General features: G+C 42.4%; 1 protein-coding gene across 2 annotated transcripts in view; it reads left to right on the top strand.

Annotated features, from left to right (window-relative positions):
- Positions 1–20770, top strand: part of SYTL5 (synaptotagmin like 5) — a 103041-nt gene extending 82271 nt beyond the window's left edge. For both annotated transcript variants that reach the window (XM_008696461.2, XM_008696460.2), the window contains 7 exons: positions 1926–2104; positions 4033–4132; positions 5727–5888; positions 14461–14569; positions 15824–15959; positions 19344–19552; positions 20628–20770. In XM_008696461.2, the coding sequence (XP_008694683.2) occupies positions 1926–2104; positions 4033–4132; positions 5727–5888; positions 14461–14569; positions 15824–15959; positions 19344–19552; positions 20628–20770 (1038 nt within the window). The remainder of the gene's footprint in view (positions 1–1925; positions 2105–4032; positions 4133–5726; positions 5889–14460; positions 14570–15823; positions 15960–19343; positions 19553–20627) is intronic.
- Positions 20771–25798: the final 5028 nt, after the last annotated feature.

Here is a 25798-nt window from a genome sequence, read left to right as displayed (position 1 = left end):
ATGGGATCCTGGAGGTCGGGCTCACATCAAGCTGAGGTTGCCTTTTGCCTCTAGCAAAAGTATTAACATTGAGATAGTTGAGTTCCTGGAGGAAGGTCATCTCCTGCCTGTCTTAAGTATTTGTCAATGGGCTGCAAAGGAAATTTAATTTTTTCTATATTTCTTTTGCCTTTGTTCTCCACATCAGTTAGGTCAAAAAAAAACTTTATAAGCACTGGTATCCTAACAACTTAGCAGACATGCAAAACAATACTGCACATACATTGAAAGAAAAATAGTTTTATTCCATTCTTAAATAGCCCGTTATCCTTACTTAATGGGACGTGGGTTCCTGTCGGGCACTTCACAACTCATCAAATCTTGGAATCTGATTGGACACCACCACTTTTATTTCCCTGTCCATGTTGATTTTGATGCAGTACTTACTTATTTTTCACAGCAACTGTCAAAAACTCAGCTTCACACAGACAGGACTTAACTGAAAAGCATAAATTGTGATGTAATGTTGACACCATGAACTACTGCTAAGAGTTTTCATGGTGTCTGATGTCACTGTGTTTCTCTTGAAATTTTAAAATACCCCATGGGCCCCCTCTGAGGTTGCTGTGGTGCTCTGGGATGCCTCGATGCACATTTTTGCAGACTGTGGACCTAGGAGTTTGTTAGAAACGAGGAGAACTCTCAGACCCCACCTGAGACTGACTACGTCAGAATCCTCATTTTCACAAGATCCCCAGGTGATTTATGTGCAATTAAAGTTTGAAAAGCACTACTCAGAGCCACCTGTTATTATGAAGATTCTGTTTTGTTTTAGGAATGGGAAAGACAAATGAGCTCACTCACTGGCTCTCTTGAAATTATGATTTCTCAGTAATTATGGAATTCTTGGTTTACTCTTGCCCTTGACTTAAGTTTAGAAGAGATCCCGGCCACATTCCCTACATCCTGTTCTTTGATCAGTCTCTGAGCAACTAGAGGAATGTCATGACTTTTGTTATGCATATCAGACAAAGTGGGAAGTCTAGGCTCTCTTTGTACTTACTCTAGTCCTTCCCAGTGGTTCACAGACAGGGCTTTTGAAACTGCTGGGTCACTCATGAAAGCCTTCTAAGTGGTCTCTTGTGATAGTCATGTTGCTAAGATACAGTTTTGACACTGAAGGATAATTTTGTTACATTTAATTTAAAATATGTCTCTTGTCACTCGTGTCTAATCAGAAATTCATTCTGGAAGGTTTTGACTTTTTTTTCTTACATTTTATTTTATTTGTTTGTTGGTGTGTTAATGGATTGCTTAGTGTTCTATTTTGTGGGTGGTTATTTTACAGAGGTTTACAAAGCCCTGGTCTTACACTACCTACGTGATCAAAACAGCTGCCCAGGGAGTTCCCAGCATGCCCTTGTTAAAGCTGCAGTTATGGCTTCCCAGAGACTGCTGGGATGCTCTCTGTGGGTATCAGAGAGAGAAACTTGTGGCTCCTGCTAGCACAGAATATATGAGCTTCTCTTTGTCCTGATGGATGCATTCTAGACCTTGAAGTAGATTGACCTTGAGTCTACCAGTGAGAGAGGCAAAAGCTACAGGGATGAGGAGAGGACATGGGATTGGAAACGCCTCAATGACCCCGTATTCATTAGAAGTGAATAAACAAAGGCTATTCACTTGCCCAGAAAGGCAACGCTTCCCCCCTCAACAAGTTTCCTGCCTTCCTTTCGAATGCTCCTTAAGTCTTCTTGTCCCTTGTCAGGCTTGGATTTTATACAATACCAAGAAAACGAAGCAAATCAAGTGATTTTTGCTTGCTTCACTCACCCTAGACTTTGCTGCTCATTATAAAGAATAGGAATTCTAATTGAATAAAGGGGGTGGCTTCTGTGAAGAGCTCATTAGAGTCTGGACACCTCTTTTCATCTTGTTTATTCCAGACCAGCCTTAACAGCATGATGAGTGTTTACAGTGAAACAGGAGACTATGGCAACGTGAAGGTCAGTGGAGAAATCCTTCTCCACATCAGCTACTGCTACAAAACTGGCGGGCTCTACATCTTTGTCAAGAATTGCAGAAATCTGGCCATAGGAGATGAAAAGAGACAGAGGACAGATGCGTAAGCATATAACATATTCCTCGGACTGTTTCAATCACTGCTTTCTTTGTCAGCATGTGTGGTTTTGTCTCAGCATTCCTCTTGATTCAGAGCCTTCTCAGAAGGTCGATTGTCATTTTCCTCCTGTGCAACACTTCTAAATATTCTCTAAGTGTATGTATAATGATCGTGTCCGTGATTATCTGATTTTTCCAAAGCTACTAGTCGACACGATTCAGGACTGACGTATTTGTAGTTTACACAGAGGTAGCCCTGGGATGGAGGCTGGCTGACACCTTGGCATACCCCAGAGTCTCTGAGTATCCTGTTCTGGGAGACCCTCCAGAGAAAATCACCAAGCTGTTAGCCTAATTGAATGACCCAAAAGGACAATTTTGAGGCTCTCAGGATTCCAGATATCATCTGGGAGGCAGGTATGGACCATGGTACATTGGAAGGGAGCTAGAAGAAAGATGTGTCAGGGACTCCCAGGGTCATTGCCAGGCTTGATGATTTACTAGGAAGACTCACAGGACTCCCCTTATAGTCATAAGCATCAAAGAAAAAAGACATGTGTGGTGAAGTTCGGAAGAATCCAGGCTTCAACTTCCAAGTGTCCTCCCCCACTGGGGTCACATAGGATGTGCTTAATTCCTCCAGCAACAGGTCGTGGGAGCACCTGTGCAGCGCTGTTTACCAGGGAAGCTCGTTTAGAGACTCAACTGATCACATACTGAAATTCCAGTCTCCGTGAAGGAAAGCAGATGTTCCGCCTAAGCCATATTATTTTTACAAATAGTTTAGTCACAGCGAGCCACTTACATCTGTCTGTTCTGGGAGTGATGAGAATCCTCCTGAAATCCAAGTTTCCAGATGCCGGCCAATGGCAAAAGTTATAAGCAGGCATTTCCAAGGACAGCAATCTGAGGCCTGCTGTGTTACCCCTTTCCTCCGTAATAGGTGACCTAAGTCCAATGACCAACTCAGAGAAACTGTTTCCAAGCATCTAAAGATAGACAAATGGGAGTGGGGCACCTGACTGTCTCAGTCAATGGAGTATGTAGCTTTTGATCTCGAGGTTGTGAGTTCAAGCCCCATGCTGGGTGTAGAGATTACTTAAAATTTTTTAAAAATTGAAAAAAAAAAAGATAGCCAAATGAGTGGCTTCTGAGTATAGATTGGTCCACCTACTTCCTCAGCTAAATATCCAAGGGCTTCAGGACCAATATAATCACTTAGAGTGGCACGGAAAGAGGTCATCTAAAGCCCTGCTAGATGTGCTTCGTGGCCCTGGTCTTGTCTTGTACATCGCAGTCTTGTACGTCTTGTGCATTTCTAAGTCTGCCTTGATGCCCCTACTCCGAGAGGCTCCTGGGATAGCTCAACACAAGGTGTCGGGTAGAATTGCCATTGTGACATTGGGTTGTTATTTCCTATTTGTTCTTTTTCACCATTTTCTTTCATTCGTCCATGACCATGGATTCATCAGAAGTCCTGACATCGGAATGGTGAGGAATATAACCCTACAGTATTTCGTGAGACCATCGATCCTATGAATAGATGACATTTATTGAGTAGTATAACATGTCAGCTCCCTGTATCAACCAATTTAGTCCTTGCAAGGCCGTAAGTTAGGGACTGTTACCCAGTTTTACAGATGAGGAAACTGAGGCACAGAGAGGTTACCTAGGCTCAAAATCATGGAGTGATTCAAGCCTAGTTGGCTTGACTTCAGAGCCCACACCCTTTATCACTATACTTCACTGCTTCTCTCTTATTGGAAGCCCAGAGTTATATTTGAAGGTATCCTGCCATGTAGACTACATTCTGTTTGGTTCTTTCATGTTTGCTGGCCTATTCCCTTCACCTCTTTTAGTCACTGAAGTCCCTGACTGTTCCTTGCAAAGTAGATGTCTCCCAATAATTACTTTCATGTTTTTCATCTACAGTTATGTCAAGTCATACCTTCTTCCTGACAAGTCCAGAAGCAATAAGCGCAAGACCAAGATCAGAACGGGCACCAACCCAGAATTCAATGAGACACTAAAGGTAAGTACACGCTCTCTCATAGTCACTCAAGTGATACCATTCATACCCTCATGGGTTTAAAATGGACGACAGAGGATTTGCATGTCCAGGCTTAAATATCTTTTAGAAAAGTAGAATTTGAATAAATTCGTGTCATACCCTTAGCTTTCCTAACAGTTTTTGGAAAAGAAAATCTGTAAACCACCCTTAACTCTTTATTTCTCTGCTGCTGCTAAAGTGACACCCGAAGGAAAGACAATCCAGTGACATTCCACCTGAGCCCGTGTATCTTGTCAAAAAATGTTTCACCCTTGGGAAAACTGGTTTTTCTAGTTCCCCTTAAAAGGAGGGTGTCCCAGTTTTGACACAAACTTAGCAAGTCACTTTGTACACACTCCTCGTTCTGCTCACACAGCATGAGTATATGCGATTTCTTGTCAGGTTTCAGAGTTGAGCTAAATTTAGGCCTGTGGTTAAGGAACAGTGGTGATGCATGGTTGGATTTGAGGAACCTCAGAGAAAGTGACCTCAATAAGACATGACCCAGGCCCCAATCCTGGAGACATTCCTTCCCCCATGGACGTCTATGTAACACCCCCCTTTCCCACCCTCAACCAATCTAGCCTGGTAAGAAAGACCTGGGGAGACTGGAATGTAGAAGTTATTGCCAGTCGCAGGGAAGAGTACAGACCTTGTAGGCAGAGTGAGGGAGTCAGAATCCACCATAGCAGGAAGTTGGTAGGTGGGGACATCCATCAGTGGGGTCATGTTTGGAAGCAGGAACCAATATGAAGACAGATCAAAATGAGAATGAATGAATATAGGCAGGGGGTGAATCCGGTGGCCCTAATACCGTAGCAAAGCTGAGCCCAGGCAGAATAGATGGAGTGACTTGGCAAATTCAGGAAGCAGGGAGCCAAGGTCAATCATGCCAGGAACAGCAAGGACGGGTATAGAGGCAAATCCAAGACCAAGAAACAGTCTGAAGTGTGGTCTCAGGTGACAGTTGCCGAGAACTGGCAGCAGGTTCGAGGGTGTACAAGGCATGTGGCTGTGGATCACGTTGTGCTGAAAAGAAAAAGCTACCCCAGCAATATTTTCTTTCTGCTCAATCTCTGTATTGGTCTCTTCACTCCTGCACTTATGTGAGACTTGATGAAGTTTGGTGTTTGCAAGTTTCTCACTGACAGTACTTTTCTGGATCTGGGGGTTCTCGTCATGACTAAAATAAGACAGAGAAGTTGGAGAGTTGATATAGCAAACATTAAGCTTACGAAGTCGATGTTGAAAAACGATTTGCAGAGGAAAACTGGCTAAAATTGGAAAGGGGACAATCTTCATTACCTAACACTTTCTATTTACTACTTAAAGTTTATTGACTTTTTCCTAAATAATTGGCTGATTCATCTTTCAGTGCAAGGTCTAAACACAAAATGAGTTTATGGCATAGAACACCAGTTGTCGCATAAACAAGGAAAAATGCAGTGGTTTTTTGTGTGTTTGTTTCGGTCATGTTACTAGTGTGTATGAAAGATGGTGAAAGTAAATTTCAGCCTATCGTAGAATTGGGCAGAGCCCTCCACGTGGAGTGTGACATTGTGACTCTCGTTTGCAGTACACCATCAGCCACACCCAGCTGGAAACAAGAACTCTGCAGCTCTCGGTCTGGCATCATGATCGATTTGGACGTAACAGCTTCCTTGGAGAGGTGGAGATTCCTTTTGACTCATGGAACTTTGAAAATCCAAGTGATGAGTGGTTTGTGCTTCAGCCCAAGGTAGGAAATGCCTCCAGATTAATCAAAGAGTTATGCAACGGGACAAGTTAGGAACAAAATTGATGTCACAGGCCTGGAGAATCTGAAGACGTCTCCTTTTCAAGTGGTAATCTGAACAGATGAGTGCGGCTAATTTTGGAACAATATAATACATGTTAGTCCTTTCCTTGGAAGTCCTTCTTTAATACAGACTGTACAATGCAAGTCACATAGTCATATTTATTATTAATTTGGCTTACTAAAAATGTATTCATCATTTGAAGGTCTCCATGGATTAAAAAAAAAAAAGGAATACATTATATGATCCTGTCAGAAAGAGAAAGCATTTGATTTCACATAGGCAGAAACAAATCCATAGAGCCAAACAGGCTTAAAACATTCTCTCTATTCTCCATTCTCTGCAATTCAAACATAAGCAGGAGTGGTCTTGCCTTGGCTCACATGAAGAAAGTAACCAGTAGCTAAAGTATCTGGTTTCCTATATTCCTACTTTTGAGATTCATAACCCAGGTTTTAAGTTACAGTCAGAGAAACAATCTTAAAGCTGGTTCTAGAAATTAAATGCAATATAGCATGTTCTGAACTAGGCCAACAGTACCTTGGATTTACTCTATGCAACCAGAGTCTCTTTACATTTATAGTAATCTTTTAAGTCGAAAGTGGGATGAAAAAAGGTCACATTTCTGTAACCGAAGATTGTTCTTCGTATACAGAGAGGCAAAAAGAACATGATGGTAAAGATAGACTCAAATCAGACTTTCTGGGTTCAGTCCTCGCTTCATGACTGTCTGTGTGACATTGGGCAAATTACTTAACTTCCCAGGCTTTGGTGTTCTCAGTTGTGATATAATAATTGGACATACCTTACTGGGACGTTGTGAAGCTTGGAGAAGCACTCTGTGATGCTCGCAGTATTGTGTCAGGCACATTTTAAGCTCTCAATAAATGCTAGGTAGTGTTTATGTTACATCAGAGTCCTCGCATCACAGCTGACAGAAACCCCAGCTCACACTGCTCAAAAAGTAAAAGGAAATCATTGGCCAGTGATTATCAAGCATGGCTTTACCCAGATAACTCACATCGTATCAAGGCCCTGGACTCTCCTGGGCTCTCTTCTCTGTATTGGCTTCATTTTGAGACTCCATGCAGTTGGCCTCCCTCACTAGCTTCCACTGTGGTTCTCTTGGACATTACAATACATGTCAGTCCCTCCTCCTTGCACCACACGGTCTGGGAGAGGAAAAAATGTCCTCCTCTTCCAGCAGTCCACCCAGCGCCCTGGGCCTGGTTCTCCTCATTCTGATGACATCATTTGCCCATCCTGAGCCAATGGCCTTGGCCGGCCAGGGAGGTGAGATACGTTGGCTTACTTAAGATAATCAGAACATACCCTGGTCCTGAAGGTAGTATTGCCTCAAAGGAAATCCAGATATTGTAGTTCTAAAGGAATGGTGAGTGGAGGTTGGACAGCAACACATGCGTGGGTCAGCTCAGCATTGTTCACAGCTGATGGTACAACAAACATGGTGAGGTAAGTATCATCACTTCCATTGTGTCTGAGGAGATCAAGACTCAGAAGTTAAATACAACTTCCTGGTAGAATTTTATGACTGTTGACCTTAAGCTTGGTGTGAATCACTCATGGAAAATCTTTGGGAAGTATAATTTGGGCTGTGGGTAAAATTTATAATAAAATATAGTAAAAGTCCTTAAACATAAAATAACTGCGAGCCCATGACTGACATAAATATGATAGGAATTACAACAGTCACCAGAAATAAGTCTGCAATAGTACAGCATTCCATTGACATTAACTATGGGAAATAATTGCTCATTAAACACGGAGTCTCTTGGAACTGAATGAAAAGCCTTACCATGAAGGCTAGCACTTAACCTGACTTAACAGTCTACTGTCACCTGCTTCCTTTTGTGTGTAATGGTGAGCACCACAGAATCATAGTTCAAAAATGTCCAAGACATTATATGAAGCATGATGCAGATGAAGGACAAGTAACATTCATTTGAATACATGAGATTAACTTGTCTGTCATAAATTTAACATTAATGCACATAGGGGCTCTTTGGAAAACAGCTTGGAACGTTCCAGTCAGTTTCCTGGAAATGGTTGAAGGACTTGCACTGGGATGATATCTAAGCTCTCCCAGGCATATCCTCTGTGCTTAGGGACCAGCCTCTTTTCGTGGTAATCACCCTCACATTGCCACTGAGCGATTTCACTTTCTGTCATAAGGGAGAAGCCGCTCTCTGAGGCTGCTCAAGGCAGAAAAGTTCTGACTGAGTTTAACGTCTGGAACTCCTCAGTCCTCTGCCAGATCCCCTTGGATTCCTTTCCCCATGACTGTTAAGAGTTTTGCCTCCAACAGCCTTCACCTGAGACTCTGTTTAGAAAACTGCTCCCAGGGGCGCCTGGGTGGCTCAGTCGTTAAGCGTCTGCCTTCCTCAGGGCGTGATCCCAGAGTCCTGGGATCAAGTCCCGCATCGGGCTCCCTGCCCCACTGGGAGCCTGCTTCTTCCTCTCCCACTCCCCCTGCTTGTGTTCCCTCTCTCGCTGGCTGTCTCTGTGTCAAATAAATAAATAAAATCTTAAAAAAAAATAAAAGAAAACTGCTCCCAGGCTACCGTAACAGAGAGTCAGAAGCTCCTAGAAGCTTATGTACCACCTACCACAAGGCAACCCTTTGCCAGTAACTCATAGATGGGGAGTCTGAAAACACAGTTCCCTTACTGAGAGTGGTGGGGGCAGGGGGGGGGTGCTCCAAGGAATTAGTCACACTCTACAGCTTCCCAGCCAGATCAGCCTATCCCCTTGCCTGGCTTCCTCCCCTTCCCTGTCCTTTTTCCTGGTCACCCCTTCCCTGGTCTATCCTGGGAGCAATTCTTAACAAGTCATGTGCGTGAGAATCCTCACCTCAGAGTGAACTTCTGGGGAACCCAACATAGCTTCGTGTCTTTAATCCATGTCATCCTTCTCTGCCAAGAAAAAGATGACACGTAGACGCACATATGTGTCTCTGACCCATGTAGACGCATATACGTGTCTCTGACACAGATAGAGGAAAGCCCTCAGATTCAGCCTTCTTTGGACGCCATGCCTTCCAGAAATGGGGACAGCAGGTGCAACACACTCTGTAGGCCGCCTCCCGTTCATTCGTGGCTCACCCTCAGGCTGAGCTGGGCTCTGGGTGGTGGATTAGCAGCCCACTTCGAGAAGCGTCGCTTCATTTTCAGTCTCCTGTCTCAGCCACTTCAAGGCAGCAGTCACTCCATCAGCTGCAGCTAGAGTCTGAGCAGCCTTGGAGACCTGATGTTTCCTTGTAGATTATCCAGCCGAGGAGGTGAAGTGTAAGCTACAGGGACCAACTTCCTTAGCGACAGCGGATCAGAATTAACAGTCCTTCAGCGTTCGGAAATACCGACATCCCTTTGCAGTGGGAATACTGGAAAGACACAGCGCCTTATTTCTTATTGACTCTGTGTTCGAGAACGCCCCCTTGGCACCTGCCTTTGTTTTTGCTAGGGCTTATGGCACTAAGCCAGGGAGGCGGCTGGTGCGGACCGAGGAAGAACTCGAGCTGTCAAGTGTGCTGTAAAGTAGTTTCGCAGCATAACTTCCATTTCACTGCGTGACATGAGATTGTTTATTAGCTGTAACTCGTTATCTTTCTGAAAGGCATGTGAGGTAGTTAGACGAGAAGGGTTTGTCGGTATGAATTGCCTTTCATGTCTTCCCAGAAGGTGCTATTATAAAAACAAGGAGCTTTGAAAATCAACAGCGAGCTCGAGTGTTTTCCAGGGAAATCTCTGCTCTGCCTTCGGGCAGAGAGTCAATGCAAGTTCCTGTGAAATGATTACGGAGCTAAAAGGCTCTCTCTCTGTTTGGCGGTTTGGGCAGACTTTGGTCTATAATTTATTATCCCCGCCTTAGACCTGAAAATGTACTAGGAGCTCTGCTTCCGACTCCGATGTAATGTGGAATCTCTCTTTTCAAAAAGCAGAAGATAATGGGGGTTACCTGATGATGCCAGCCCCCTGCTCAGTCAGATACCCCCCCCAGTTCCCTACTGCTTTTGCGTAGGGTTTGAATAAATCCTAACCCGTCACCCTGGCACGCAGTGCTCCCCAATATGGCCCCGCCTTATTGTCAGTGCTCTACCTGTATCCCCAGTTTCGTGCATGTGTGGCTCCCCATGGCTTTCACTCACACCAGCCAACNNCCCTGCCGATCTTTGTAGGAGAGGAGCCCTCAGGCTGCTGGTGTGGGCTCGGTCTATGGACATGAAAAGCTGGAATAGCCCGAGTATTTAAGTGTTCTGGGGGGGAGGGCAGAGCCCTGGATGGGTAACCAATGGCTGAAGGAGCGTCACCAACACGCTCATTGCCTTGTCTCCGGTTGAGACAGCTCTCGGAGATGTGATCTGTCTTGTCTGCAAAGCTCCCCGGTGGGCCTGAGAAAAACTTACTCACCACAAAACCTGGCCTGATATCACAGCCTTGTTAAACCTCCTTCAGTTCGGGGTCCCACTGCCCCACTCCCCTTCCTAATAATACACACTAAGATAAATTCGTGTCTTAGGGTCTTTTGGACAACCCAGAGTAGAAACCTCGTTTTCATCTTCCTTGCTGTTACCTCCCTTCACACGCACCTCTAATCACACCTGGCTCCCTGCCAGCTTTTAAACACATTTTATACAGTTTCCACTGTATTTTGCTCATCCTGTTTTCTTAGCCCAGACTGACCTTCTTTCCATTCCCTCTTTATCAGTCATCATATCTGCCATCCTTTAAGCACCAGGCAAAGGCCAGCTCTTTATCCCAACCTCAATGATTCTCTCTCTTCCCACAGTAGTTTCTTTGTACCTGTATTGGAGCAATTGTCATCCTTTGTCTGAACTGAGCTTACAATAGCAGATCAGTTCATAAAGCCACAGAAATCACACACATACAAACGAACGCGCACCCCCAGCGCATTTCTTAATCATTTATTTTAACTTAAAACAAATGTGCATTGATTTTCAAGTCTTTTAATACAGGGGTAATTCCTTTTGTTTGAGTATCATTTCAGTGATTAGAATTCTATTCTATCTTTCTGGCATAAATTCTGACCCTAGTGCATTCTATTCAGTAGTTTCTCATTTGAGCTTTTCTAAAATGGAGTGAGAACCTGAGAATGCTTTCAAAGTAAACCAAATATAAAAGCTTTCTAAATATTCATGATTGCCTTCTAATCTTTTATAGCTTCGAGCCCAAATGTAATCCAATAGCAGATTTATTTTCAAATACTTAGTTCTTTGAAAGTATTTGGCTTAATTTTTATAGCAGTAGCTGTCTCTTTGCACTCTTCAGTTTACTGATATGAAATTATATAGTTAGAACCACAGACATGCCTGGCATAAAGAACCTGGGAGATGAATGTAGCTGGCTTTTGATGAGCGCACAGTTCATCGGATGAGTCGAATAAGGGCAGATTTATAGAGCTTCGATTGGATTTATGTCTCTTGGGTAGACTGAAAACTCAGTAGGGTCTGTGTCTTATGTGTCCCTGCAGCACTTAGCAAAATGCTTTCAAAGCATTACTACAAGAAGGCACCCCATATGTGTTGGTAGGATTGAATGAGTTGAATTGAATTGAATTCTACCTTCGTCGGAGCAAAAAAGGCGGTTGAATGATGTAAAATGGTGGTACATCAGGAGATGACGTTGCCTTGGAATTTCCTTGCAAGAATACCCAAACTATCCCAAGACATTAGCTGTGTACAGACTGCAAGATGGCTCCCTCCCTTGAATTTCTTTTGTATGTGATTGTAATGCTACAAGGCTTCATCTTTATTCTTTTCTACCCTCACAAGATTTCAAGACTGTATTTATAGAAAGTCACCAGTATGTTTTAAGTAATTTAAGCTAAATACCAATGGAACATTAATAAATCCCAATATTGCATGCTTTAACTTCTAATATACTTTATGTTAGTATGTGACACCTGCACACATCACTTTTTCCTACCAACATATTTTCCCATCGAAAGCTCTCCACCGAAAGCAAATATAGAGCCTGCATTGCTTAGCTATTATATAGAAAACTACTCTAAACCTTAGCGGCTTAAAACAACAATTTAGTATTGCTCCTGATTCTGTGGGGTGACTAGACTCACCTAGATGGTTCTCATCGAAGATCTCTCGCGTGGTTGCAGCCTGATGGTAGACTGCGGCTGAAGTCGTAGGAAGGCTTGACTGGGCTGGTTGTTCAAGTTGGCTGTCTCACGCTTATTATTAGCTGCCAACTGGGAATTCAGCTAGGACTGCCAACCAGAGCACCGAAAGGTGGCTTCCTTCTTGGCTTGGGCCTCAACACCATGGGTTCTCGGAGGGCACGTCCCGAGGTTATTCATTCTAAGAGAGGAAGTAGAAGGTGTTAATCTTAGTCTTGGGGCCCAGAAACTGGCCCATTGTCACTTGTGCCATGGTCTACTGGTCAAACCAATCACAAAGTCCACTCACATCCAAAGAGTAAGAATAAATACCCCACCTCTCATTGGCTATAGCATCAAAAAAGCAATGACCTCTTTAATTTGCTATAATGTCCATTATAACTTTCCATTTGTGACATTCACATAAAGTAAAATTTACTGAACCTGTCAAAACAACAAGAAAAGCCCTTTTACAAGGCCTGTGACTTAAATAGATTAAATATTAGTCTGTTTCACTGTCTAATCTCATGTTTGCCCCTGGTAAGAAGGTTGAATAAAATACTTAAAATGATTTTCCCACCTTTACTGATAAGTTTTATCACCACCAAGAGGAAAGTCGGGCAAGGATTCCTTTTCTTGGTAATGGTCTCAGTCGTCTTTGCTGAGGCTTGAACAGCCTCTGGCTTCACTGTTTGAGTTTGGGGGTTTCTGAATTCTTTTGATCTGCCCTCTCAGAAGTCAGCCGTTCAGCCCTTGAGTCAGCACCCAGGAGCCAGGTTCCTGAAGGAAAGGCCTAAGAAAATATACTACTTTTCTTACACCATTTATTAAAAGTCATTTGAATTGACTCAATGGCAACAAGGAGCCTTACAGAACAAAGGCTCTGGGTATGTGTCCACATTGAATTTTTGAACTGAAACTTTTGGTTTTGAGATGATTACAGATCCACATTCAATTATAAGAAATAATACAGAGATATCTCATGTACCCTTTACCTAGTTTCTCCCAATGGTAGCATCTTGCAAAGCTGTAGTGCAATGTCACAACCGGGGTGATGGCATCGATACCACCCACCCATCTTCTTCAGAGTTCCTCACTTCTCGTGTGTGTGTGTGTGTGTGTGTGTGTTTAGTTCTATGCAATTTTACCACACGCGTAGCTTTACCTACTACTACAGCCAAGATACAGAACAGTTCCATCATCGCCACACCCACTTCCCTTTTGACACCCCTCCCTAACTCCTAGCAACCACGAATCTGTTCTCCATATCTATTATTTTGTCACTTCAAGAATGTCATTTAAATGGAATTGTATTATGTATCCTTTTGAGCTGGCTTTTTCACTCAGCATAATTCTGTAGAGATCCATCCAAGTCGTACGTATTGCTAATTCATTCCTTTCTACTGCTGAATAGTACTCCATGGTACGGCTGTACCACAGTGTGTTGCACCAGTCACCTCTTGAAGGTCATCTAGTTCATTTCCAGTTCAGGGCTATTCCAGATAAAGATGATATGAATACTTGTGTACAGGTTTTTATGTGGACATAATCTTTCATTTCTCCAGGATAAATGTTCAAAAGTACAGTTGCTGGGTTGTATGGTAGTTGTATGTTTAGTCTTATAAGAAAGTGCCAAACCATTTTCCAGAGTGACTACACCATTTTACATGCTCACCAGCAATGTTTGAGTGAACCAGTTTTTCCACATTGCATTTTTTTTAAGTAGGCTCCACGCCCAGCATGGAGCTCAGTGTGGGACTTGAACTCACAACCCTGAGATCAAGACCAGAGCTGAGATCGAGTCAGATGCCTAACCGACTGAGCCACCCAGGTGCCCCTCCACATTGAATTTTAATCATGCAAATTACAAATATAGCTTTTAATCATTGGTGGCTAGGCAGCTCAATGTGAGTCAAGCATTACTGGCTATTTCCCCCTCTTGGTCACTTAGGAAAACCTTGAGACATCAGGAATAGACAGGGAGAGGTATCTTCTGGAGCTGTTCTCAGTGACATCTTTATTTGCGCCTCGTACCCCAAACTGTATGTTCAGTGATAGGTTCCGGTCCTCATTGCACCGCAGGCAGTCAGTAGCCACTGACTGACCACACGTGTGTCATATATCTTCTCTCAAATTCCTTTCACTTTAATGTGAAAAGTTATACACAAATACCTTCATAACGTTTTCCGGCCTCTCTCTCCTCGTACCTAAGGCATATCTTAAACCAGGAAGTGCTATCATAGTTGAATGGGAATGGATTGTCGTATTTAAGCCAGCAAGTAAATATGACAAGTCTATTCAAATGGGCTACAAAATAATAAACCAAGCATTCTCACTTTTTCTTTTCACCTGTCTCCCTTTGGCCAGGTGGAATTCGCTGCAGACATAGGCCTTCACTACAAAGGAGAGCTAACAGTTGTTTTACGTTACATCCCCCCAGAGGAGAACCTGATGCTTCCTCTAGAACAAGTTCAAGGTAGAGTAAAATCAGTGACTTTGACCAAGGATGGTCTGTGTCTAGACGTATTGGTTGGACGATGTTACTTGCATTACACAGATGAAAATGTAAAGGATTGGGTGTCACTGTCTTTGCAGAGTGTTGAGAAGTACATCCTACACATGGGGACGGGTGCAGGATCTTTACAAGTAAAGCACGAAGTTCATACTTAGCAAGCAGGCTTAATGGTGGTATTGGTTTCCCGGAAATCCCAGAGATACAGGATCTTCCCCAGGATAGAGTGGGGAGTCAGGGAGGGGTCCAGTCTGCTGAGAGGAGAGGTGTAAAAAGCTGCTGTATGGATTTATGACAGTCACAGTTACTCAGGGAGTCTTGAGGACGAAGTTGACCTGGAACACAAAATGTAAAGGAAAAATCCAGATGGAGTCAACTTTTCAGTGCCTTTTGGCTTCCTACCATCAGCTAATCCAGGCAGCCTCCTCTGTCCTTCCATTCACTATCACCCTCTTCAGTGTGAGCCCGTGCAAGTCATTTACTGCCCCTCAGCCTCCGTTTCCTCACTTCGTAGGGATGTCGCAAGGATTAAATAGGTTCATTCCCGGAAAGCGCTTAAAGTAGCACTGAATGAAGGTGGTGGCGGTGGCCGTCACTCATGCTGCGCACATTTCATCAGAATAAAAATGTGACGTGGGGAGAGTTTTCTCTCAATCAAAAATTAGTTGTGCCTGGGCCATGTATAGCCCTTAGAGCTGGCCTTGCACAGTTCTAAGTGTATAAGACGAAAATACCCAAGAAAGAAGTTACGGAATTTTCTCTTTCGGAGTCTTGGCACTTCGGTGTGGCTTTCTCCGTCTCTCCGTCGCTATTTCTCACTGAGAGCAAGAATGTGGCTCAGGCGGCTCTCAGAGTCTTTTCCATTTTGTTCCTCTATACCCTGTAAAAAGATACTCCTTGTTGGGAAGTATTTGAAGTTTTACATTTATTTGCTCATTTTTTCCAATAAACACAAATGAAAGACCTCTCCAGAAGGAATCCGGTGGGATAGAAACATTCAAATAAATCCATGGAAAAATACACCATAAAGACCCAATTCAGTCAGCAAATGAAATAAATCTTGGCAGGTTTTCTTTGTGAATTTTGTTTTTTCTTTGTGAATTTTGAAATGGAACCCATGATCTCTCTCTTCCCTTCTATCCCTTTCCTTCCCACTTCCTCTTCCTTCCCTTCTTCCTCCCTCCCTCTCCATCTCTCTCTTTTTGATGGCTGATGCAGGAAAGAAGACCCTCAAAAGGGGAAAGAAGAAGGAGTCACCTGTAATCTCTGGAGGAATACTGGAAGTATTCATCAAAGAGGCAAAGAATTTGACAGCAGTGAAGTCAGGAGGCACTTCTGATAGCTTTGTGAAGGGGTAATTTTGTTCTAATTCATTTTAGAAGATACTTAAAGGGAGATGAGAGGATCTGTGACCCATAAGACAGTGGTGGTTGTGAGACTTCTATGTTCATCTTACTCTAAATGGACAAGGAAAGAGCTACCCATAAATGCTGGCTTTTAGATCTGAAACAACACAAGTCTAGAGGGGGCTGCTTGTTCTAGCTTTCCGCTTGCTTCCAGCATATCTCAGGATTTCCCATCATTCTCACCCTCAGTACTGGCAGATTTTCCCGTGAGATTCATTTCTCAAAGGAGGAGAAAATATGATTTTCTCTGTGTAATATATTTTTGTTGTGCTTTGTTATCATTTGGTACTGGCAATAAACAACAACAACAAAAATATTGGATCCTTGGTATTTTACTCTCTTAGGGGAAACTGTAAAAAGTCGAGATTTCAGAGCATCCTCCCCGGAGATACTGACTGGAGAGTGCTTTGGGGAAAGCATATTTCTTTTTTTCAGTTTTTTTCTTGTGATAGATTTCTAGTTTCATAGCATTGTGGTCAGAAGAGATGCATGGTATGATTTCAGTCTTCTCAAGTTTACTGAGGCCTGTTTTGTAGCCTAACATGTGATGTATTCTGGACAGTGTTCCATATGCACTTGAAAAGCATGTGTATGCTGCTGCTGTGGAATGAAACGCTCTGTATACATCTGTCATTTCCATCTGGTCTAACGTGTCATTCAAGGACACCTTTTCCTTACTGATTTTCTGCCAGGGTGCCTATCCATTGATGTAAGTAGGGTGTTAAAGGTCCCTGCTATTATGTTATCATTAATTTCTCCCTGTATGGCCATTAATATTTGTTTTAGGTATTCAGGTGTTCCAATATTGGATGCATAGATATTTACAATTGTTATACCCTCTCGTTGGATTGATCCTTTTATCATTATGTACTGCCCTTCTTTGTCTCTTGTTACAGTCTGTTTAATTAATTTATTTTTTAATTTAAATTCAATTAGCCAACTTATAGTACATCATTAGTTTCAGATGTAGTGTTCAGTGATGTATCCGTTGTGCATAACACCCAGTGCTCATCATATCACGTGTCCTCCTTAATGCCCATCACCAGATTACAGTCTGTTTTAAAGTCAGTTTTGTCTGATATAAGTATTGCTATCCCAGCTGCTTTTTTTGTTTGTTTCCATTTGCATGGTAAGATTTTTTTCATCGCTTCACTTTCAGTCTTATATGGGTCTTTAGGTCTGACATGAGTCTCTCATATAGAGAGATGGATCTTGTGGTTTTTTTTAATCCATTCTGCCATCCTCTATCTTTTGGTTGGAGCATTTAGACCATTTATATTTAAAGTAATTATTGCAATGATGTGGATGGAACTAGAGGGTATCATGCTAAGTGAAATAAGTCAAGCAGAGAAAGACAATTATATGGCTTCACTCATATGTGGAATTTAAGAAACAAAACAGAGGATCATAGAAGGGAGGGAAAAATAAAATAAGACAAAATCAGAGAGGGAAACAAACCGTAAGAGACTCTTAACTAAGGAAACAAACCGAGGATTGCTGGAGGGGAGGTGGGTGTGGGGATGGGGTTACTGGGTGATGGGCATTATGGAAGGCCCTTGATGGAATGAGCGCTGGGTGTTATATGCAACTGATGGATCACTGAACTCTACCTCTAAAACTAATAATGCAGTGTATATTAATTAATTGAGTTTAACACAATTTAAAAAATAAAGTATTGATAGGTAGGTACTTATGCCATTTTGTTCATTGTTTGCTGGTTGTTTTTGCAGTTCTTCTCTGTTCCTTTGTTTTTCTCTTGCTCTCTTTCTTTGTGGTTGATGAGTTTCTGTGGTGTTATGTTTGGCTTCTTTTTCTTTATTTTTTGTATGTTGATTATAGGTTTTGGGCATGAGGTTAATTCTTTGAGTCAATGACATTACTATTCCTCTCATCAATCCTTCTTAAAAAAGTGTAATTGGCTCTACAAGAAAAAGAGTCAAAGCCTTTACCCTCACACATTCTAATTTTGATAAAGCCCAATAGTAAGGAGAAGCAGATATCTGGGGCTTTCCTACTGGTGAGTGTGTGGACCTGAGTCCTAGTTCATCTGTCCTTCATTCTTTCTCACAATAGTTTAAAGCACAGAAGAAATGATTTTTTGGATCTTGCCATTGCAATTTGCCTCACCAGCCCCACTATCCAGTTTCGGCCTCTTCCCCCCCACTGTCTAGTAGGATGAGGGAATAGCTTCTTACCTATGGCCTCATTGTGGCCTTGCAGGGGTGACTTAACATTTTTTGAAACAGTTTTCACTTTATCATGTTGAACATTTACGAAGCAGAGATAATAAAGGACAGTATCTTTGTTCTATAATGAAAAAAAGGCCAGTAACTTTCTAGTAAATTATCTCGGTAATTACACTTAAATATTGAGCATATTTTAAAGGAACCTCAGATTTTTTTTAAGAGAGCATGAGAAAGGGGGCGCCTGGGTGGCTCAGTCGGTTGAGCACCCGACTCTTGGTTTTGACTCGAGTCATGATCTTGGGGTCCTGAGATCGAGCCCCACATAGGGTTCTGTGTTCAGCAGGGATTCTGCTTGAGATTCTCTCCCTCCCTCTCCTCCTCCTCCCCCACATGTTCGCACTCTCTCTCCCTCCCCCCTTTCTTTCAAAATAAATAAATTTTTAAAAAGGAAAGAGAGCATGAGAAAACAAAGTTTTTTCTCTCACATGTAAAGAAAGACAAAAGGTAAAGCATCTAGGGCAGGTATGAAAGCATCATGATAATTAGGGACCCATATTTCTTCTATCTTGTTATGGTAACCCCCTCATGGGCCAAGATCACTGCTAGAGTTTCAGCTATCCTAACCAAATTCCAGCTGTCAAGACAATTCCCAGAAACTTCATGCAGAACCACTTTCTATATCCTTTGGGCTGGAACTTGGTACATGGCTATACTGGCTGCAGGGGAGGCTAGGAATGTAGTCTTTATTCTGGGCAATCTTGTCCTAAATTTAAAAAAATGGTGTTTTAAAGAATAAGGAGAGAATGAATATCGAGGGATAAGTTGTCTCTTCCTGGTATGTGAAATGAAATCTCAAGGGTTGCAATGTGTCTTCTTTATTGTAAGTACCTACTACAGGAGATACTTTCATTTCAAGACGAGGGAAGGACCAAAATAGGATTAGAAAGGAGAGTGTAGGCATTTCACTACTGTCCTACTTAAAATAAACAAAACGTTCCACTTAAAACTAGACTTAAGCATATAAGAACCTTGAAGAAAAACTCAAATACACACACACATGCAGCAAGAATTATGGGGAATTGAAATAACTACTCAAGGACGCCATTTTCTGTTTCACCGATCGCTTGATTGCATTTTCTCTTGCAGCTACCTGCTCCCAGATGATAGCAAAGCTACCAAGCACAAAACTCTGGTGATAAAGAAGAGTGTTAACCCTCAGTGGAATCATACGTTCATGTTCAGTGGCCTCAACCCCCAGGACATAAAGAATGTTTGCCTAGAACTTACCGTCTGGGACAAGGAGGCCTTCTCAAGCAACATCTTTCTGGGAGGAGTTCGTTTGAATTCTGGAACCGGTGAGGGACTTGAGGGACTTGGGGACCCTGAGATGGTCTGTGACTAGGCATGGGGCGGGAGAATGGTTCCTGCAAGTTAATATGTAGTAGATATTCATGTTGCTTCAGCTTAGCTGATTCCCGAAATTATTGCAGATGCTCCATTCCTTTAGCCAAGAATCTGCTCATTGTTAAAATAAAAATACTGCCACATAAGTTTATATCTTTTGGCTATAAGTTTAGGATATATAATGTTTATATTCAGTACTTCTATAAATATCACTTACACTTTAGGTGAATTTCAACTACTTTCATGGGTGTTATTTCAGGTTTTTCTCAGGAGAGGATCACTGAGACAGCACAGGCTTCTGATAGGGGAGAGAACTACTTCTAAGACCAACTTTACTTCATCCTTTTCTCAGATGACTCTCTGGTTGAATTGAAAGGAAATCATTGTCCCCCCTAAAAAATAACATCTAACGTTGTTCAAACAGATCGTGGAAACACGCCGCTGATGCCACAAGACACAACCACAACAGGGCGGATTGGAGGGAAATGACGGTGGCAGAGCACGTGTAGCCCCCTCCCCCAAGACCCTCATTATCCCATAACTTACGTCAGACATAGAGGGTCTGCAAGCACCGTGGTCAATACTCCTGTTAAGAACAACCCCAGCTCTGTGGTGCTGTGCTTAGTTATAAAGAGAGCCAAAAATATCTATACCCCTAAACCGAAAACTCCTCAGGTCAGAGAAGTGGCCTTGTTAAAAAAGGAGAGCCTCAGAGCCCACTTCAGCCGGTTCTTATGTCATGTTAACTCAGCCCCGATGAGCCAGCTCTCTGACAAGCTACCAAAGCCGGGGAAGAAATGAGCCACGAGGGCCATCCTGATTTGTTTCTCATTATCTTGGCAGAAGAGAGTAGTGCCGACTGCAAAGGGAGTCTGTCGTTCTAGCACTTCTCACTAGATAGGGTAAGTGAAAGCAAGCCAGTGAAAGACTCTGCTCGATAAGGCCCCCTCAGAGGTTGAGAGGTGTCTTCAGGAAGATCAAAACATTTCATCTGTGAAGTGTAATGCTCCCTTGTCCTTTTCTTAGGTGTGAGCAATGGGAAGAGTGTGGATTGGATGGACTCTCAGGGGGAGGAGCAACGTCTATGGCAGAAGATGGCGGACAATCCTGGGACTCCCGTCGAGGGTGTACTCATGCTCCGGGCCAGCATGGGGAAGTGTAGGCTCTGAAGGTACCAGTGTCCAAAGTGAGGCCTCCAGGCACTGTCTGGCTGCCGTTTCATCCCAGTATCGGTCTTGGGACCTGGGATTCTGCTTCCCTGCCATTTCTCCCCTGAGGGTATTGGGACACGTGGGGAGAGATGTCAGCGTTATGAACATTTAGGGCCCTGCCGAGTGTCTAAAAGAGCATGTACCTCTATGTGTCCAGGGCCAGGGCCTTTTTGATTGGCTGATAGAAAGCGTGGCACACTGTCCTGTCAACAGGCAAACTGCAATGATTCACAGGCTTTATACCATAAGGGAAATGGTACAAGCTTCTTTGAAACTACTGTTGAAATTTGGACTCCCTAAACTTTTTCTGTTAATGAGTTCTTTTGCATTTCCTAAAATGGTTTGAGGGATAAAGGGGCCACTCATAATGTAGATCACTTGAAGAGTAAGAAGGGACACTGACTACCTTTTCTCACCCTGGGAATTCCCATAATCCAAAAAAAAAAGGCCTTGTGGAGATGGCTGCTTGGACAGGGGATGGCCCTGTTATTGTAACAAACTTGTGGATTTACCAGGTGAGTCTTCAGGATGAACGGACAGGTTTTTCTATGGTGACTGTATAATTTGTGATCTCTATCAGCCCACTTTTGAGAGTGAAGAGAACTAAATCTTTCTACCCGAATAACAGATGTAAACCAGGATCGATCTGGGAAAATTGAGATGTGGTGTCACCCTAGGCATGACCTAGCAATCAGAGAGCTCCACTGTAAACATTTTTTTTATAAAATATTTGAAGCCACTAACTACGAGGGAATAAGAACTAATGTACATGTTGAGCCCCTGCTTGTGTCACACCTACTGATATCCCGTTGGCCAAAGGAGTCATATGGCCAAGCGTCAAATCAAGAGGCAGGGAAATACACTCCGCTCACAGTGAAGCCCCGGCAAGGGTAAGGATGCAAGGAGGGAAGAAGAGTCCTGGCCAGTAGTTCAATCTACTGTACCTTCTGTTACCTGGGATTTCAGATTAGCTACCCAACTTAGGTGTAAAGGCGGTTGAAGCTGAAAGGTACCTCAGACCTGGTTCCTCATTTTGCATAATCCAAATCTGAAGGCCCAAGAGAGCTGAAATGACTTGCCCAAGATCATATAGAAGCTATGACTGTATCCAGACTTAAATCCAGGGTATGATTATCGGCCAGTATTCTTTCCACTGTAACCTTTGGCATAATCTTATGCTTATCAGGGTGGACGAGAGGACACAGATGAAGGAAGGTGGAGCAGAGTCAGATTATTTCAGTATAAAGTACTGAAGTTCTTTCTACTGAAGTACTGAACTCCTTCTGGAGTTCTAGTCTAGCCCCTCAGCTCATTTTTTCACTTGAATTCATATAAAATCTTCGAAAGGATAGAAACTGAATTTTAGTGCTAAGAAAGCTAGAATCATCTTCAGGCTTATTCAAGCTAATTTTTCCATATTCTGAATTTCTTCTTGAATTTTAGAAACTGAATTAAGAATATATTTAGCATTATTCTTGGGAATAAGCAGTCCGTTTTCACTATTATTCAAAACTGGGCTAGTTCTCCAACATTGAAGTTATTGGTCTAGCATAGTTTAGTACATATGGAACATTCTTTTTTAAGCTCAACACTCATATCCCTATGCCACTCTTCTTAGAAACAAAAACTGTTAAGATCATCACTACTTCCTATATTGGAAAAATTGTCTTCAGACTTGATCTGACTCATTCTGTCTTCGGTGACATTTTTAGGGCACACGAGAGGGTGATGCTGGTGAAGTCTGGAGACCTCTCCAATGTAAACAAAATAAAGTAGTACAGTCTCTAATAATAAAAGTGGCAAAATAATAAATTCCAAAATTTATAGCTTGACCTCTAGATGAGCGTAAACTCTATGTGTTCAGACCTTTGCCACTTTTAGAGCAATTCTCTGTATTATGGCTTCATAAAATCCTGTATCTAACTGGGTATTTCCATAAGGCAAAAACCCAGGTATGCAGAAGTCCTGTGGTGTTGCTCTCAGAAAGAAAGGGCAAGTTGATCTTCAGGTCACTCTGTTTTACTAAGTATTGTGTAGAAGTACAAATATTTTAAAATATAGGTAATATCTGTGAATGGCAGAAAATTTCAATAGTTCAAAATTGTGAAAAGCCTACCTTCTTTCTCTTCCATAGCAGAAATGATTGATAGCCTCATTCTTATGGCTAGAGGGTATTACGTTATAGGGATATAGCAAATTTGTTTAACCACGCCTATCAAATGCCACCTTAAATATGGTTAACTCCGCTATCTACATTTGGTGGCTTTTCTGAGCAAACTTTTCTTTCAAACACCAGCACTTTCACATTCAAAATGAGACATGTGTATTATGCAGCCATTCCACTTTTGAGTATTTATCCTACAGAGACAGATACAGATGTGAGAAATGAGCACGTATGAAGTATTTATTGCAAAAGCTAGGAAACGATGCAATGGTCCGTCGGTAGAGGCCTGCTGTGATATCATATATGCCTACTTTCTGTGTTTCATTAGTTGCTCCCTCTGCTTCTCTGCTAAAGATCGTTCAGTGATAAACACTGGACTCTTCAGTGCTTGATCTTTCTTTCCTCCTCTCTTCATACACCCTCTCAGGCGTTATCATGTACGGTGCCTCTGTGGTTTTATATACTCACATCTCCAGCCCAGACTGTTCCTCTCAGCCCCACACCCAGAGCCAACTGCCTATGTGACATATCCACCAGGATAGCTCATGTTTTCAACACAGTCAGGACTGAACTCTTCATTCCAGCCCTCCCCTTGTACCCATTTCTATCTACTTCAGCACACCCTGTCTCAGGACCTCGTACCGTCATCTAGCCGGTCACTGTAAGTATTAGAGTTACAACCCAAGACTATTCACCCCACCCTGTCTCAGCACAGATGAAAGCACAGCGGGTGCTCTCCAGCCCAGCTCTCTGTGTCACCTTCTCAGAAGAGACTGTGGCCTTGCCTGGAGCGTCCTCCTCCTTGTTTGGAGATCTCAGCCCTCAGTTTTCCCTCAGCTGAATCAGACAAGTTGTAAAGGGACATGGGCAAGCTTTAAAGCCTGCCTTTATCCATTCAGTTGGTCAACAGCACTTGCAGGACACGTGGAAGATGATTTATCAGCTCTCATTTCATTCACATTGTCACTGTAACTGGGATCATCAGGGTGTAGATATCCAGGTCACAAAAATGCCAAAAACAAAGATATTTTGATGGGACTTCATATTCCTGGCCTCTTTTTTCCTTAATAAACTTATACAAATCTATGACCAATAATCATTAAGTACCTAAGTAAATAATGGATGAATTCAGCCCACCTGATTCACAGCAATATTAGTCTCATCATCACCTGCTACCCTAAGTTTCCTATTTGGTGGGGGAGGAGAAAGCTATGGAAGAAATAAGGACAAATCCCACTTTTAGAAACAAAGGAGATCAAAATATCAAGTCATCCCAGAAGTACCACAGAGTAAAAGCCTATGGCATTGGGGACTGTGATCAATGTTTATTTTTGCTCCATGTAGCTATTTCACGTCAAACTGACCATTGCCCTTAGAAGCTGGCAGAAGGGCTTTCCTTCCACAATGGCACCATTTTTGGCCTCTGAAATTAAGGAAAACAAATAGGAGGAGGAAATCTGCCCAGGCAACACTATCACAAAAATTGGATCTGGCAAAGTTTGAACAATGGCCATGGAAACTGGGCCACATCAAGGATTCCAAAGGATTGTCTGAATCATCTGGAATGTGAATTTAATACATTGATTCCACAGCATTGCTCCAAACCTACTGAACAAAATCTCCAGGAATGTCCATCATTTTTATCAAGATTCTTGGGTGATTCTAATACAAATGGATCACAGTTTGAGAAACAATGCATTAGAGGACAAAATAACTCTACTGTATTATTTGGACTAACTCTGTGTCATGATGGCAGATTGGATTTGGCTAACCTGGACGTTGTTCATTGCAAGGCATCATGGGGAGGAGGAAGGAGCCTAACCATGGACTCAGATGATATTAATTCAAGTCTTGACTACTTACCAGCTACATGACCTCGGTCAAGTCAATTATCCAATCTAGGCCTTGATCTGTTTGCCTATAAAATAGAAATAACTGGGCTAGCTTGGAGTTACTGAAGACATGAAATTAAGTAATATATGTAAATATGCTTTGTAAATTTTAACGCACTGTGGGGGGAAAATGTCATTGATGAGCTAGTTACAGCACTCTGTGATTCATAATCTCTTAGGCCCTTCTTTTCCTGAATGCTTCATTAGGACTTAATTATTCTATGTACAATGAGGTGGTTTCCAGTGTACAGCAGAGATACAAGAAAGAAAAAAAAAACCCTTATTTTGTGCTACGTTACCCATTGTGGGTGATAGTAATTTATTTATTTTTAGGCTGGAATTTCCTGCTTCATCTGACTAGATAATAAATATTTCAAAATGTGGTTTTTTTGATGGAGAGAAAAACTGTGGTCCATTTTTTGTTAATAGGTTGTGGAATCTGCAAGCAAACCATGTTGCCACACTTTTCCTTAACACCCTCTTCCATTGTGAGGACCATCTCTTTCCGTGGCCCATTGCCTGTCCTTTGTGCCAGGGAGATCACGCCTGCCTTCCTCCCAGGGATGTGGTTCAGGATCATGATTTTTATTTGCAGAAGGAAATGTACCATGCTGTTGAAACAGTTTCCATAGAAACACAAACTATTGTTGTCATTATGAGGAATGCATAGCATTTCAAAGATTAGCAGTTATACCTCATTCACCTCGCCAGAAGTTATCAAACTATTCTGGTAGAGGGTTCCTTTCCTATTTGGAAAAGGGAAGTAGAATATATAGTTAGTATTGCCTGTAAATGACAGAACACTCATATAGGGCAGTAGATCATATCTTTCTCTTTAGTATTTCAGCACAAAAGGAGACTTATCTCTGCTTTCCTTTTTCCTTGGTGGAGGCAAAAACCAATAGAGCAAGCAAATAAAATATTATTATA

The sequence above is a fragment of the Ursus maritimus genome (genome assembly GCF_017311325.1).
Source record: "Ursus maritimus isolate PB19 chromosome X unlocalized genomic scaffold, ASM1731132v1 scaffold_X1, whole genome shotgun sequence".
In the NCBI taxonomy this organism is placed as follows: domain Eukaryota; kingdom Metazoa; phylum Chordata; class Mammalia; order Carnivora; family Ursidae; genus Ursus; species Ursus maritimus.
Note: the sequence above shows the minus strand (reverse complement) of the source record. Positions and strands in the feature narration are given on the sequence as shown.